Here is a 17,271-nt window from a genome sequence, read left to right on the forward strand (position 1 = left end):
CTCTCTCTTGTGTGAAAGACCAAAAGTAAAAAGTGAAGGGCATTTGTTGTTTCTACCCCATGTCACTCTCATATCACATTTAGATGCTGATGTCAGACTTTATTTTTGTTTCCTCACCTGAATTCTTCCTTTCTTGTGTAGGTGATGACTTCATTCATTCTGCCTACTTCACTATGGTGAGAGCACCATCTAGTGGAGTCATTCTTTGCAGACAGCTTGTAGCAGCCTGGCTTGTTGTGAGCTGACATTCGGCTTCAAATGGCTTTGTTGTGGTAGTCTATGAGCTTTTTGTTTTGTATTGTATTAATCTATCTTTCATTCCTGTCTGTTTATTCAGTTGCTGATGAGGTCATGGCAGAACAATCACTGGCTATAACTATTTCTCCCCCCGCACTTTCTAGGTAGCGCCATGGATGAATATAAAGGTTTGACAGATGAAGAACTCTTTGCCTACTTGAAGAAATACCAGATCTCACATGGGCCCATTGTTGGTAAGAATTAAAGTGATATGTATCTACCAAAGGAAGCAAATTTACATGCATTAGAAGAGCCAAGTTCATACACGGTTAATCCAGCAAATCAGGAATAAAACCTGGATGTTGAGCCGAAGGCAAAAATAAAATCTTTCCTTATCTGCTTGATACTCACCTTCTAATTACTATCATTGCCATTCCCATTTTACAGATGGGGGAAGTGAAGGCTGAGAAAAAGCAACTCCCCCATTAGCACCGGGTCTGGCCATTTACCAGGCCGGCGGAAGACCTCCCACCAGCTGAGATGGGAAAGGGAGCGCAAGCTGCCGCTGTGTGCTGCTGCTAGGGAGGGAATGTGAGCCACTGCCACATGCCACAAGCAGAGGAGCATGAGCCGTTACACGCCGCAGCCAGGTGGGGGCATGAGCCACCTTGAGAGCTGCCTCTGCCTCCCACCTACCCTCCGTATCTCACTCTAAGGCGACCTTTTTCAGAGCGAGGCACTGGCAGGGAGGTTGCCCTGGAGACTGCCTGTGTCGCTGCAGCACAGGCGATCTCTCACCTCCCTGTCAATGCCTCACTCTGAAAAAGGACCCTGAGAGCAAGGTATTTGGCTGGGTGGGCTCTGCAGAGAGCCACGACAGGCATTCTTACTGCTGAGTAGCTGTCCACTTATGCCTTACTCAGAATAAGGGCAGGTGGGCATTTGCCACAGAAGGAGAGTAGCCAGCAGGGCTCTTCGGAGCACCTGCCTGCCCCGTGCCTCACTTTGAGAGGCAAAGGGTGGCAGCAGCAGCAGGACTCCTGGAAGCAGCCTCATGTGAGGGCCAGCCCCGTGTATTTATTTAATTCAAGTATTTTTATCTTGTTCATGGGCCAAACAAAGGCTCCCAGGCTGGTTTACAATCACAATCAGCAAAAAAGGCAGTCCTTGCCTGCAGGCGTACAATCTAAAAAGACATGACACACAAGGAAAAAGGGATGGGGAGTGAAGAGGAAATAAAATTAAGTAAACTGAGAGCAGGATTGGTGGAATGGCCCTGCTTCCCCTCTCATCTCCCCAGTGAGGGCAGTCCAACTGGAGCAGGCCCTGATGTTCCCTTTGCCTGCTCCTGTCTCCCACTTTCACTCAGGTCTTCTAATCTGGGTCATGTATGAAGGCCAATTCACAATTTATCTGGCAAGTGTCTTTACTATGAATCCAGCAGAGTTTTCTGTGGTGAGTGTGAATAAACACAGGGAAGCAGGCTGCCAGTCACTCAAGCTTTTGAAGATTTTATCCCCCACTCCCCATCTAGTTGCTGAGGGAGTAACTCCCACCGGGGGGTTGGGGGTGGGGGGGTTGAGAGGATTCTGAGAAAGAGGATTGCAAGCAGAGATCCAGGACCCTAAAGGGAAACAATCCTTCTAGAGAAAGTGGGTGAGAGAAGGCTGGATTCCTGAGCCCTGACATTGTTGAGAGGGCCCTGTGTGAGCGAAGCCCCAACAGGGAGAGGCAACGCAGAAGATGCGGAGGAAACCTTCCTAGGGGATGCCCCAAAAGACAGAGCTGCAAGTCCAAGGCTCCCAGGACAGAAACAGGCCATTTGAGAGAAACAGGCCATCAAATCCCATTGGATCCTAGTGGTGAAGCAGAATCCGCACAGGTTTTGTCCTATATAGTGACAGGAAGCCTGTCCAGCTGAACATCAGGAAAAACCTCCTGACTGTTAGAGCAATACGATCATGGAACCAATTACCTAAGGAGGTAGTGGACTCTCCCACACTGGAGGCATTCAAGAGGAAGCTGGACAGCCATCTGTCAGGGATGCTTTGACCTGGATTTCTACACTGAGCAGGGGGTTAGACCCGATGGCCTTTTCGGCCCCTTCCAACCCTACGATTCTATTATGGCAAAGTATGATGTGAAGCTCCTTTATACTAGGTCAGAACATTGGTCCATCTAGCTCAGTACTGTCTATTCCAGCCTTCCCCAACCTGGTGCCCTCCAGATGTTTTGGACGACAACTCCCAGCATTCCTGGCCATTGGCCATGCTGGCTGGGCGGCTGATGGGACCTGAAGTCCCAAACATCTGGAGGGCACCACATGAGGGAAGGTTGCTCTACAATCTGACTAGCAGTGGTCCTCCAGAGTCTTTCCCAACCCTATCTGGAGCAGCCAGGAATTGAACTGGGGACGTTCTCCATGTGGAACGTGTGCTTCCCACTGGGAAACAATGAAGCTGTGCATATATTGGATGCTGCTGGAAGACAATAGAGGCACTAATATAACGTTAGCATAGCTACTGTTATATCAGGCCATTACTTTGTTTTCTGATTGTCTATAACAGATCTGTACAATAATTCCATTCACTAGGATCAACCCGGAAACTTTATGAAAAGAAAATCTATGAATATGAGAAAAAGCAGAGACAGCAACATCCTGTACCAAGTGGTTCAGCATCCTGTACAGGTAAGGAGAATCTGGCAGGAATAGGGGGAGGTACCCCTATTAGGCGCTAACAACCTACTAGGAGTTGGGGGCAGTAATTCTGAAGCTTCTGATGTGAAGTGGGTGATAAAGAGGAAAAGGGCCTTCTTAGGCATGGCCCCTCATGTCTGGAATGCCCTTTCTCTATCTCCCCATCTGGACCCCTCTTTGATGACTTTTAGAAAGAAGTTAAAGACACTGCTTTTTAAATGATGGAAGAATAAAAAGGGGTGTTTTTTTGCCTGGTGCTCATGCAAGCCTCCCTGAGAGTTCTTGAATTTAACCTTGGGCCTGGATTCCATCCTCTAGGATCGACCCAGAAGCATTCTGAAAAGAGAATCTATGAACATGAGAACAGGCAGACCCGGAGCTCTATGCCTGCAAGATCCCTGGCCTACCCAAGTGTGAAGAATTTGGCAAAAATGGAGAAAGGTACTTGTGCTGGGCACTAACATCCCACTTCCCCATGTGCTTTTGCTCATACAGAGCCAGGCAGTAGCCAAAGCAACACACAAGAGACCTCCATGAGCAGGGAAAACCTCACTAACGGGGCAAATGTTTGAAATAAAACTGCAGAAGTAAGAGGGAAGGGAGAAAAACTGAATAAGTTAGAATTACGAGGTATGACAAGAACTTTGAGATCATGGGAGCAATAAAACCGAAATGACAGATGGTGCTCTCAGTTTGCAATAGAGTAGGAGTGGGCAGAAAGTAGATCTCCAGAAGTTTTTGAGTTTAACTCCCAGAAGCCCCTGCCAGCATAGGCAATGGTCAGGAATGCTGGGAGTTGAAGTCCAAAACATCTGGAGATCTACTTTCTGCCCACCTCTGCAATACAGGAGCCTATCAAGAGGATGACCAGAGCAGGGCAGCAGTACATGCATTGATAGTCATATGGATATGAAGAATAATCTCCAGCATGAAACCAAATTCTCACCATTTCATTCTGCCCCTCCTAGCTGTCAGCTCTGCAAGGACTTGCTTAAGGGAACCCCTTGACTCCCCAAGAAACAAGGGAAACTCTGAGTATGGCAATGAAGGTAAGGTAAGGGAGGGGGCTCTTTGGCAGGAGCGAGGGTTGTGGGAGATGGAGGCCCTAGTGCTGGGACAGTGGGAGGGCAGCGAGGGGCAGAAGAGTTTGAAAAAAGTGAAATCTCTCTTCTCCTCAAAAAAGGCCATATCAGGTGCTTAAATATCTGTTCCCAAAGGACATTAGCACGCAAGGGCTTGCATCTGGGATCCATATCATTGAGCAAATAACAGCTTTGGCAAAGGGGAGGACAATTGAACCCAGAAAAATGGCATAGAGGGAAAAGAGATTTTTTTTAAAAAGCCTCCCCATTCCATACCTTGGAATGGGGAGGCTTTTTTTAAAAAATCCCTTTTCCCTCTATGCCATTTTTCTGGGTTCAGTTGTCCTCCCCTTTGCCAAAGCTGTTATTTGCTCAATGATATGGATCATGCAACACTCCCAAGTAAGATTACCTATCTTACTTGGGAGTGTTGCATGATGTCCTGAAGGGGATCTCTGTCCAGAACAGCTTTTGGCTGACATAGCATCCAAAGCTGGTGGAAAGTGCTCCATGCCATACAGGCCACCCGGGCCTCCAATGTCAAGGCCGGGTTGAAGAGCACCTTCAGATTATGAAAACTCCATCCAACAGAGATGGACCACCGCCTGCAGGTCAGACAAACCACACAACAGAATATCTTGTCTTGGCTGGATCACGAAACAAGTATCATAGTGCTATTAGATATATCTGTGGTGTGGTCATATTTAGAATAGAGTACTTGTAAAATTGATAACCTAGAACTGGAGAAGGTACTAGAAAGTGCAACTAAAACAATCAAGGGACTGGGGTATATTCCCCACAAAGAGGCCAACACTTTTCAGTTTAGAAAAAGATTACTGGAGGAGGTAAACATGGGGACACTCCAGCAGTTTATTAAACAACAACAGCACTCCTTTCCCTTTGCACTTTCTAGGTAGCACCATGGACAAGTACAAACCAGATATGACAGATGATGAACTCCTTGCCCGCTTGAAGAAATACAGGCTCCCACATGGACCCATTGTTGGTATGGCCTAAGGTGACACAGGGGCGGGAGCAAATAGATGCTTCAGAACTTGGGAGTTGAGTCAAGAAAGGGAAAGCCAGCAAGTCAGGAATGAAACCTGGATGATAATCCCAGGGCTGGAGTAGCAACATTTCTTTAACTGGTCTTCCCATTTTACAGATAGAGAAAAGGGGGTTGAAAAACAGCAACTCCCCCATTGGCACCAAGGATGCCCAGTGAACCCAAGTTTTCTAGATTATGATAAGTCTCAGGGCCAGTTCACCACTTACACAGCAAGCATGTTTTTATTACATGTCCTGCAGTGTTTTCTGTTGTATGTGTGAAAGGCAGATACGTGGCTTTCAAGGCATAGTGTGGAATGTGCTAGAGAGCCACAGGTGGCACCATGTCCTGGTGGCAAGTGCCCACAGTATCATAAAAACACACCTCTGCCCTTCACACAGTGGTATTAATAGCAACAAACATTGCTACATACATAAATGTGCTATACAGAGAATTAATTGGCCCTAACTCAGAGCCAGTATGGTGCAGCAACCAGAATATTGGGCATAGATGTGGGAAAACCTGGGATCAAATCCTCATGCAGCCTGGAAGTTCCAGACAGGCCTTCAAGGAAGTCACATTTTCTCAGCCTACCTCAGAGGGCTGTTGTGAAGATAAAACTAGGCCTTGTTCTGAGTTACTTGAAGGAAGGGTGGGATACAAATGTGGCAGATACCAATGCTTTCAGTATATCCCATTTGCAACTGGAAGGAAGATGGGACTCTGGCTACCCATGGCTGAGCTGTTCTGTTCCTAGAGGGGGGCATGGCAGGCAGTAGGACCCAAGCAAGGAAGCAAGGAAGCCAGCCAGCCAGCCAAGGAATGCAGGAGCCAGAATGGCAGGGAAGAAGAGTTGCACATGGCCAGGAACTGCAGAAGTGAACAATTCCATGTTGATATGACATAATGAGACACATCTTTGACCGCAACCTTGTTGAACTTGATGGAGGCATTCTACATGCTTTTGCCAAATACCAGCATGATCTTGGGGCAGCCATGAGTGTGTAGGGAAGGTGCTAAGGTGGCCTTTGGAAAGTGGCAAGTATTTGAAAGAAGCAAAGCAGGTGAACATAGCTGGGATTGCCAAGGGAGAGAATTTGGAATAGATGCCAGAATGGCAAGGAGTTTATGGAAAGGACTTGAGGACTGTATACCTTCCTTGGCTTGTGTTTAACCACCAGATTCCATCCTACAGCATCAACCCGGAAACTTTATGAAAAGAAAATCTATGAATATGAGAAGAGGCAAAGACAGCAGCAACCCATAGCCAGAAGTTCAGGAGTATACCCAGGTGAGAAGTGGCAAAAATGTGGAAATACCCCTGGTCAGATGCTTTTCCTACGGAGAGCCAAACATTCCCCAATTCATTCTGCCTCACCGCCCCCAACCCCAGTTCTCAGATCCACAAGGACTTACTTAATGGAAGCCTTTGACTCCCCAAGAAACATGGGAAAGAAGGTAAGGGGGTCCTTTGGCGGAATGAAGGGGTCTGTGGGACACCAAGAGGGCACCGGGGAACAAGGCAGGAGATTTTTTTATTAGGGAGCCAGAAAGATTATTTCACTGCTTTTTAGAGCTGTAAGCCACACCAGAATGGTAAACATCTGTTCTCAAACTACATCAACATTAGCCAATAACAGGTAAGCTGTGCAAAAGAATATGCGATTCTTGCTAAGTGTGAGTACTAGTTGCCGAAAACTGTGGTCCAGGTGCAGAAAATGTTTACTTTTGCTTGAAATCCCATTGAAACTCATGGGAGTTAAGTTAGTTTGGGCCTCTGTTGTGTCAGGGGGCATAGCTCAGTGACAGAACACCCAGTTTGCAAAGAGAAGGATGCAGGTTCAATCCTTACTAAAAGGATCTTTGATCTGAGAAAGGAAGCTCTGCCTGAGACCCTGGAGAGACCCTGCTGGCAGCCAGAGTAGACAGAAATGAGCTACTGCAGGCCCAGGGAATATTTGTCCACATTACCTCGGTCGAAACCAGTCAGGGTCTGCATTCCAGTGATGGGAGCAGCCAGATCCAAAGTGAGCGGAGTTACTGATGAGATTCTAACCTTTGTTCGGTATCCAGTCAGAGGAAAAAAGACATCTGTATCCAGGCATTCTCCTTCCCCAACTTGTGCAAGGCTTCCTCCATCAGCATTGTAGTTTGAAGACAAGGCGTAAATAATATCCGTAATCCAGGGGGGTGAGGGTGATGAGGGGAACACTGTCTGGGGAGAGTGTGGGGGTCCAGACTGAGAGGTCTGGAAGCTCACATTTGGCCCATGGGCCAGAGGGACCCCATTCTTGGGCTACAGGGACCCCAGGGATCTGACTCAGTATGACAGCTTCTCATGTTCTTATATATTATACAAAAACCTGTCCTGTGGATTTACATCAAGACTTAAATGTGACTCAAGAATAAACCTGATCTGGAAGATCCATTAAAAGAATCTCCCACATTTTTTATTTTTAAAGTATTAGTAGCAGGGACGGGAGGACTCAATTTGGAGGCGCCACAGTGCTGGCGGGAACGCGCTTTACCATTTCACTCCGCACCACTTCCCAATTTCAGAGTGTCCCCCTGTCATTAGCAGTTTGGCCCGTGGGGTGAAACATGCAGGTACACCTGTATTTTTCCCCACAGGGCAAAAAATGGCCTTGGGAGGCCCCATTTAAATGTGGAAAACATAGCAGGAGGGAAGTGTTGACACTCCCCAGTCCTTGTCCAGGACCACCTTGGTCTTAAGCCAAATTAGATGTGTCCCCCTCCATGACTGCTACTTATTTATGTATTTATTTATTTAATTAAAAACTGTTATTCTGTTTTTAAAACAAATGTTTTCAAAGCAGCTTGCAGGATTTGGATGGTCTTTGCATGGAGACTTACAGAAGGGTGGGGGATCAGTATGAGCTGAAACTTTCCTTGGCGATTGGATCAACTCATGTGGTGGGTCTCATTCCCCACAGCCCACATACTGCTGGCGAGGGCCAGATTCTTTTAAGAGTTGTGGAGAAGCTCCACCTGGTGGAAATCTCCCTTGTCTGCAAACTCTTAAAGGTACAGGATCCATCTCAGGATCTAGATCAGCAATCCTACCTGGAGGTGTATGAATGACGAGGATAAGATATGCCCATTTCCCACCTATAAAATGAGAATAATAATATGGACCGACATCACCAGGCTGTTAGAAGTGGACTAAAGGAAGGAAGTATTGTATCTTACCTTGTGTCCAGGGCCTCCTCCCAAAATTGAGGTAGCCACCTTTTCCCCATGCCTCAGGGAATAGACAGGTAAGTAACTCTACTTCAGACCTATCAAAGATGCTGAAATAGCTGTTTTCAATGAACCTGGAAATAATTATTGAAAAACTGAACAGATGTTATCATGAACTAATAATCCCTGTAGAATGTTAATAATGATAGGTATATCGTGAGACTGGAAACAACGGAAATGTATCTCTTTCTATGTTCTCCTTTTCGCTTTCACCCTAGTCTAACTCTTCCCTGCTCCCCACCTGACTCTCCAAGCCACTTGGGAATGCTCTTGCAGCTCTTGTCAAAATGCAGCTGGGTCATTACACCTCTGCCCAAGCCAGTGTCCTAAACATCAATATTTTTTAACAATATAACTTACATAAAATAACATGCAGCCTTTGACTTACAACTTTTAACATGATCATAAAACTATACCAGCAAATGGCTCTTTGACTTAAATATATTGTGCTTTCTTTGAATCGTATCACATACCTATTTATTCTGGAATTGATCTTTGGCGGGGGGGGGGGGGGGCGGTACTTGAGAGTTCAGCCTCTCATCACCTAAAGATGATTTCATCATCTCTCTCTCTTATTGACTTCTGTGCTTCTAAATGGGGTGGGCCCATGAAACCCACAGCACATTGATTCATAGGAATGTCCCCCCCAAATTCAACAAACCCCTCAGGATCACTGTTCTGCTTCAAATCTGGCTTTCTGTCCAACGTCTTCATCAAAATTTCAAATCGTTAAGGTTTTGGTAAATTAACTTGCATCACTTTATCCTCTTGCTTTTCCTTTTCTTGTTGAGTCTTAGGGCCAAGTTAGAAAAGACCTTGGAGACCAGTGATCAGATTTCCTGCCTCTCTTAAAAGCTGTTGCAGGTGTCCTTGAATTGGATCAGGATCATGGTACTGGGAAAGGGGATATTAACCCTTCTCTCTCTCTCTCTCTCTCTCTCTCTCACACACACACACTCTCTCTCTCTCTCTCTCTCTCTCTCTCACACACACACACACACACACACACACACTCTCCTACCTACCTACCTCCCCTTTAGCTTAGGGAAACTCCCCTCCACTGTTATTTGTCCCACTAGGAAAAACATGGGTACTTGCATGTTTCCTCTAATGGGGCAAATAGCAGCTGTGTGTGTGTAGCTGATTTAGATAGGGAAAATGGTGTTAAAACTCCCCTTCCCCCAATGCCGTGGTCCTAATCCAATTCAAGGCCCATCCAGTGCTTTTAAAAGAAATGGAAGAACTGAGCATGGATCCAAGCTAATTTGCTTTGGCAACCATTTGGTTTTGAATTTTTTTGCTGTGGTATTCTTCAGCAGCACATGCTCCCCAAGCCATCCTGTCAAACGTCTTTGTGGTGTGTCCCTAAACTTTCCCTATATTTCTGAGGACCCAATTTCTAGCACTGGGCTCTCCCGTGTGGTGCACGTGGGCACCAGTGAGCCCACAGACACTATTTCTTGGTGGCCACCGGGCTTCCTGTCCCTCCTGATTTTTATTTTATTTCATAAGATTTTTTAAAATTAAAACAAACGTTAACTGGAAGGCTGGCTTGCTGAAAAGTTAAGTGCTGCCCTCCAGTGCCATCTTTATTTGGGTTAAAAAGAAAGGTTTTGTGATTTAGGGCACAGATGCCACCTCTGCCTCATAGTTAAGTTTCTTGGGCAAATTACTCCCACCATCTCCAGCCAGCACAGCTGGGGGAGCACATGCTAGCTGGGGATGACAGGAGTTGTAGTCCAACACATCTGGAGGGCACCAGGTTGAGGAAGGCTGCTCTAGTACAAGGTTTACATGGCTGCAAGGTTGGCGAGACCTTTCTTAATTAGATGCTGAGGCCCTGGTTTTTCTGACTAGCTGGTTTTATTTGGTATTTGCTTAAGCTCTACAGCAGTACAGTCTATGGTCAATCCTCTACAAGGAACTATAGACATTCCTTCTGAATTAAAGCAACAAAATAGTCTGTATAATGTATCTATTACTGCAACTTTTTTAGTGTGAATCTCCGCCCATAGATATTGGGAAACCTTAAATTCAATTTGTGGAATGCTCCCCACCGCCCACTTCCCATTGACAAAGGCTCAACAGCATTTCTGCATTGCTGTTTTGGGAACATTAAAGGAAAGAGATAACTCTGTGTCCTCCTGCCATGTTCTGGTATGTGACCCTTTGACAACGGAGATAATATATCTGCAGTTATTTTTAAATCCTTACCCATACTTAATTGTAGGGCTGTCATCGGAGTAAAGAAAGCTTAGTCAAGTAATCAAATTAGTTGTAATTGATTAATCAATTAAATCTGCATGTGATAAAACACTGCTGTTGAAGAAGAATGACTTTCGTTGTTTCTAGATGGTGTCGAGACCGTATCCATGAGCAACAGCCAGGACTCTGACTCAGAGGGAGAGGGGGCAGCTAGGTTGGGAACAGCTGTGGAAGCACTGAGGCTGGGCCCCAGCACTGAGCCTGAACCCAACAACCAAGAGCCCCTCTGGATCGATAATCCTCAGACATCAACGATTGAGTCAGATTCCTCTGAGGAACCAGCACCCTTGACCCCAAGGGCCTCGCGCTCCCCTATGCCTGCTCGCCAACGCAGACAACACACCCAGCGGGCACTAATAGAGAAACGACGGGGTGCTAGGCGCCATGCCAGAGGACTGCCCCTTTAAGGCTTTCTCCATGTCAGGGAGTGGGTGAAGCCTAGGAAGGGCAGCCAGGCCCAGCAGATGAAAGGGCTCAGTTAGACCTAGGAACCTATCAGAACAAGTTATCTGCACTTTAAGATGGAAGACCCTGTCTCTCACTGCTCCTGCTCTCTGGCCCAGTTTATCATCTTGGGTTGAACACACAGCCCCTACCTGCATGCTGGCTGCTGTTACAATCAGCTCCAGATGTCTTGCTGGATCTGCTTCCTCCTAACCCTCTATGGCCCCAGCCTCACCAGGACTGGACTGATGGGTCCATGTGTTTGTGTGTGTATATATATATGTCACAGCAGGCACCACTATGGAAGCAGCATTTTCCCCTTTGCTCTCACACAGGATGGGGCCATCGTATTGATCTTGGGTGGTCCTATAGGCCTACCTGTTCGGTAGTGCAACAGGGCCACCTGAACAGAAGGTTATGGTTTCTGCAAATCTGTGGGACCCCCCAGATTCACAATATGTTCATCTGTAATTTAAAAGCAAAATAAATATATTAAAAAACCCAAAGTCGCTTAACAAGGACCTATGATCAGTGGGTTTCTGGGCATATGGAATGTTGAAGGTGTCAGCAGGAAGGGAATAAAAAGGAAAGGGTGGAAGGAGAAAGAGGGATTTGGCCTGTTCAAGCCCCGAATGACTTACTGCATCCTGGAGGTGGGTCACAGGAGTGGAAAGATGCCATGAAGTCAGTAGTGCAGCTGGGTAATTTTAGACCCTGGATTTAATAGTCTTTTGCCCCACCCCCTTTAGACAGCCATGTGAGGAGCACACAGCTAATATTTCTCTTCTCCATCTCCCATCCCACCACCATTCCATGATTTACAACTGCTTCTACATTCCTGATAAGTTAGAGCAAAAAACCCAGCCACAACACCTTGTTTGCTAATCCTGATAAAAGAAGAAATCCTCTCGAGGATGTGCTGTTTTGTATTTTAAACTCACTTAAATCAAAGCACCATCATCACTACAGGAACAAAATGGGAGTTTGCTTCTGCCAACTAGAACATGTTTTTAAAGTCAGGTGCTAATCGTTTGCTGCCACCCTGATGATTTACCATGCAGCTGGGGGTAGATCCAAGGTCTAGCTCTAACTGCATAAAGTGGGGGGGGGGGGAACCATCTCCACCCCATACTATGTTGGGAAGCTTCAGGAGGGGAAGAGGGAAAAGGAGCCTTCTTGGGGCATCTCTACACCAGCCTAAAATCCTGCATTTAAAATGGGGCTTTCTGATTCTGTTTTAAATGCAGGATCACAACAACTCCCTTTTTCACCCGCTTCCTTTTCCCCTCCTTCTTAAATTCGACGAGAGAGATTTGGATTCTGGGACCACGGGCTATACTTCCTGGAAGATGGGCTGTTGGCAAGGGACGGGTTGCACCTCACAAAGGATGGGAAGAATGTGTTTGGCCACAGCATGAAGAACTTCATCAGGAGGACTTTAAACTGAATCCTACAGGGAAGGGAGATGTAATGTTGGGGGTAACAATGGACATAGGCGCATGTATTGCAACGGAGAGAACAGCTCTGATAGCACCCAATAATAGTCTTCAGACACATGTAGGAAGAAAGCCAGACTATGAAGCACATGGTCTTCGATGTCTATATACTAATGCCCAGAGTATGGGAAACAAATAGAGCGAACTTGAACTTTTAATACAGCAGGGAAATTATGACTTGATAGGTGTAACTGAGACTTGGTGGGATGACTCTCATGACCGGAATACAGCAATTGAAGGATATAACTTGTTCAAAAAGAACAGGAGGAATAGAAAGGGAGGTGGGGTTGCACTGTATGTGAAAAATACATATCTCTGCACAGAAATACAGGAGGATGAGCTTGGTAGCCCCATCGAGAGCATCTGGATCAAAATAAATGGAGCAAAGAATAAAAGGAACCTGGTGGTTGGAGACTACTACCAGCCACCCAATCAAGGAGAAGACAAGGATGAAACTTTTGAAAAGCAAATAGCCAATGTTTTAAGGAAGCATGATGTAGTAGTAATGGGGGACTTCAATTTCCCCAATATTTGATGGGAGACAAATTCTGCAAAACATGGCCCCTCCAGGAAATTCCTGACTTGTGTGGTGGATAACTTCCTCTTACAGAAAGTAGAGGAAGGAACTAGAGGATTGGCTATCCTTGACTTGATCCTAACCAACAGAGATGACTTAGTGGGTAAAGTAGCAGTTACAGGAACTCTGGGGGAAAGCGACCATGTTGTACTTGAGTTCTTGGTTCTAAGGGAAGCAAAAGCCGAGTGTAGCCAAACGCGTACCCTGGATTTTAGGAAAGCTGATTTTAATAAATTCAGAACAATGATCAGTAAGGTCCCATGGCAAGCAACGCTAACGAGAAAAGGAGTCCAAGATGGGTGGGAGCTTTTAAAAAAGGAAATTCTCAAGGCACAATCACAAACAATTCCAACAAGAAGAAAAGGTGGAAGACAACAGGAGAAGCCAATGTGGCTTCACAAAAAGCTTAGGGATGACCTGAAAACAAAAAAGGAGACATATAGGAAGTGGAAAGAAGGCCAAGTAACAAAGGAAGAGTACAGGCAGGTAGCACAGAATTGCAGGGATGGCGTCAGGAAGGCTAAAGCTGAGAATGAGCTGAGATTAGTGAGGGATGCTAAAAAACAACAAAAAGGTTTCCTTCAGCTACATGCATAGTAAAAGGCAGAGGAAATAAATGGTTGTTCAGCTATTAAATAAGGATGGCAAAACGATAAGAGATGACAAAGAAAAGGCAGAGGTGCTCAATTCCTACTTTGGCTCAGACTTCTCCCAAAAGAGGGTCTATGACCCCCCTGGCAAAGGCAAAGTACAGGCTGAAGGGGCAGGACTGCAGCTTGAGATCAATAGGCATATGGCCAAGGAACACCTAATTCCTTTGAATGAGTTCAAATCTCCAGGGCCAGATGAACTGCATCCTAGAGTAATAAAGGAACTGGCAGAAGAACTCTCAGAACCGCTGTCTATTCTCTTTGAGAAATCAATGAGGATGGGGGAAGTGCCAGATGACTGGAGGAGGGCTAATATTGTCCCTATCTTCAAAAAGGGTAAAAAGGAAGAACCTGGGAACTACAGACCAGTCAGTCTGACATCAATCCCTGGGAAAATTCTGGAGCAGATGATAAACCAATCCATCTGGAAGCACCTTGAAAACAATGCAGTGATTACTCGAAGCCAACATGGATTTGTCAAAAACAAGTCTTGCCGGACGAATCTGATCTCATTTTTTGATCAAGTAACCTCCCTTGTGGACTGTGGGAATGCTGTAGACATCATATACCTCGACTTCAGCAAAGCTTTCGACAAAGTGCCCCATGATATCCTGATGAGCAAACTAGCTCAAAGTGGGCTAGATGAAACAACGATCCGGTGGATCCACAGTTGCCTACAGAATTTGACTCAAAGAGTGCTTATCAATGGGACCTTCTCAAACTGGGGAGAGGTAACGAGTGCGGTACTGCAGGGCTCAGTCCTGGGCCCAGTGCTTGTCAACATTTGTATTAATGACTTAGGGGAGGAGGTGCAGGGAATGCTGATCAAATTTGCAGATGACACAAAACTGGGCGGGATAGCTAATACTTTGGAAGACAGAAACAAAATTCCAAGTGATCTGGATAGACTGGAGCGCTGGGCAGAAAACAACAGAATGACATTTCATAGGGATAAATGCCAAGTTCTGCACCTAGGAAAAAGAAACCAAATGCACAGTTACAAGATGGGGGATACGTGGCTCAACAACACTACAAGCGAGAAGGATCTTGGAATTGTTGTCGATCACAAGCTGAATATGAGCCAACAATGTGATGTGGCTGCAAAAAAGGCCAATGCTCTTTTGGGCTGCATTAATAGAAGCATAGCTACCAAATTCCGGGAAGTACTAGTTCCCCTCTACTCAGCACTGGTTAAGCCTCATCTGGAGTACTGTGTCCAGTTCTGGGCACCACACTTTAAGAAGGATGCAGACAAACTGGAGAGGGTTCAGAGGAGTTGGCAACAAAGATGATCAGGGGACTGGAAACAAAGCCCTTTGAGGAGAGACTGAAAGAACTGGGCCTGTTTAGCCTTGAGAAGAGAAGACTGAGGGGAGATATGATAGCGCTCTCCAAGTACTTGAAAAGCTGTCACAGAGAGGAAGGCCAGGATCTCTTCTTGGTCATCCCAGAGTGCAGGACACAGAATAATGGGCTCAAGTGACAGGAAGCCAGATTCCGGCTGAACATCAGGAAAAACTTCCTGACTGTTACAGCAATACAACAATGGAGCCAATGACCTAGGGAGGTGGTGGGCTCTCCCACACTGGAGGCATTCAAGACGAGGCTGGACAGCCACCTGTCAGGGATGCTCTGACTTGGATTCCTGCATTGAGCAGGGGGTTGGACTCGATGGCCTCGTAGGCCCCTTCCAACCCTACTATTCTATGATTCTCCCTGTAGCTGAGTCTTCCATTAGCTTTCATGGTTCTCGCTCCTCTTCTTGCCAGTTTTCCTCTTTTCACAGAGGGAACTCAAGCGAAACACAATGGGGTAATTTGATTGCTCAGCATCTGCGATCTATTTAGAAACGGAACAAAGGGCATTTAGTGCAAGAGATGCCCTGGAGGGTCACCACATCAGGTAAAGAGCCTGCAAACGTCTGTGAAGGAGCAATCTCAGTTGCAGGATAAAAGCTCAGTGTGAAGGAGTGCTGATAGTACACACAGCATTTTATTGCAGGTCTCACTTGAGCCTCTTCTAAGATGGTGCCCATCATCTGCTGTTTTTAGAAATGTTTTAATTTTAAATACTTAACTTTTAAAGAAATGGTTGCCTGATTACTCAGGGATGCCTTTTTAATCCATTTAGGGTGCAATCACTTCTCCTGCCCTGCATTTGTGGCTAGAGAGCTGATTTTGGCTGTCTCGCTGTGGGAAGACGAAGCTGGGGAGGAGGCTGCCGGATGACACAGAGGATGTGTCGTACTGGCACTTCTGCCTTCCCCGCCCTGGAACATCCCATTTTGGCCGCTCCGTACTCCTCTTCTGAGCACGGAGCTGTTCTGCCCTGCCTGCGAGGCAGTGCGGAAGTGGGGGAAGGTCAGTTCTCCGGGAACCGACCTTGGAGTGCGGGCTCCGAGGTTGGTTCCTGGAAAACCACATATCCTATGGCTGTCTAGCTGCAGGCAGCTCGGAACAGCCCTGCGCTCGGAAGAGGAGCGTGGAGCAGCCAAAACGGGGCGTTCTGGGGACATTCCGGAGCGGGGAAGGCTGCCTACCCCACTCTGCCTTCCCATGGCTAAACAGCCAAAATCAGCTGTTTAGCTGCAAATGCAGGGCAGGAGAAGCACAGAGGGAACGATCCCCTCCACGCTTCTCCTGCCCTGCATTGGATAGGCGGTCGCCTATCCCGATAGGAGTGCGCCCTTAATTGTAAAATTAGCGATGACCATCACTGTCCTAATGTTAATTTGGGCATGAGTGGCATGGGGTGGGCCACATGTTCACCATCCCTGCTCTAAATGAATAATCAAATCCAGTCCCATTCCTTGACGATACCATCAATAGCCAAGATTCATTTAGGTGTTCTCAATACTTCACCCACAGTTACAAAATTGGAATCCTGTTTGCCTTCAAAGTCCCTCAAAATCTAAGGGCCAAAAATGATACTACTTTAATTCACTATCTAGCAGCTACATCTCCCCCCTCCCCATTTTTTACTTTACAGTAGGTGCAAAGCCCCTGATCCAGATCTTAAAAGCCCCCCTACCCCCCACTCTAGCATCCTAATATGGATTAAGGGGCTGTGCCTACTCTAGAATAAAAATTAAAGAAGATATTGCTCAGGACTGTGCAACTTGTGACCTTCTAGATGTTTTGGCCTACAACTCCCATCATCCCTTACCATTGGCTATGCTGATTAGGGCTGATGGTAGCTGCAACTCAATAACATCTGGACAGCCACACATTCCGCAGCCCGGGGATGAACAGATTCGCTTGTCTTCAAGTGGCTATGGATATTGAGCTCTAAATTTGGTAGAATCTCTGCCTTCTTTTTTTATGTGGCAGAAGCAGCTTTGCCATGACTTGATATGTTCTCCAGCACAAATCCCACTGATGTGAACATGAGCCACAAATGCAAGAGCTTCCTGGGAAAGGGATGGGGGTTCTGCCCCATTGTAATTAGGTAGAAAGGTGTCAATTCATTTTTCAGGACTCAAATATCCTTTGGACAGCCTCTGATACTGATAAT

At 46.3% G+C, this 17,271-nt stretch overlaps 1 protein-coding gene across 4 annotated transcripts in view; it reads left to right on the forward strand.

The window, feature by feature from the left end:
* Positions 1–11,548, forward strand: part of LOC146353213 (uncharacterized) — a 29,782-nt gene extending 18,234 nt beyond the window's left edge. Inside the window, exons 2-9 of one of the 4 annotated variants that reach the window (XM_084835971.1) lie at positions 142–176; positions 402–491; positions 2,831–2,926; positions 3,254–3,376; positions 3,904–3,984; positions 4,931–5,023; positions 6,261–6,356; positions 10,679–11,546. In XM_084835971.1, coding sequence (XP_084692097.1) covers positions 410–491; positions 2,831–2,926; positions 3,254–3,376; positions 3,904–3,984; positions 4,931–5,023; positions 6,261–6,356; positions 10,679–10,998 — 891 coding nt within the window. In that variant the 5' untranslated portion in view covers positions 142–176; positions 402–409 and the 3' untranslated portion in view covers positions 10,999–11,546. Of the gene's footprint in view, positions 1–141; positions 177–239; positions 273–401; positions 492–2,830; positions 2,927–3,253; positions 3,377–3,903; positions 3,985–4,930; positions 5,024–6,260; positions 6,357–10,678 lie in introns of those variants that run through there. The other 3 variants (XM_084835972.1, XM_084835969.1, XM_084835970.1) reach the window with 3 other exon arrangements.
* Positions 11,549–17,271: the final 5,723 nt, after the last annotated feature.

This window comes from Heloderma suspectum, chromosome 2 (genome assembly GCF_057233095.1).
Source record: "Heloderma suspectum isolate Gila_16-S chromosome 2, 16-S_ref, whole genome shotgun sequence".
In the NCBI taxonomy this organism is placed as follows: domain Eukaryota; kingdom Metazoa; phylum Chordata; class Lepidosauria; order Squamata; family Helodermatidae; genus Heloderma; species Heloderma suspectum.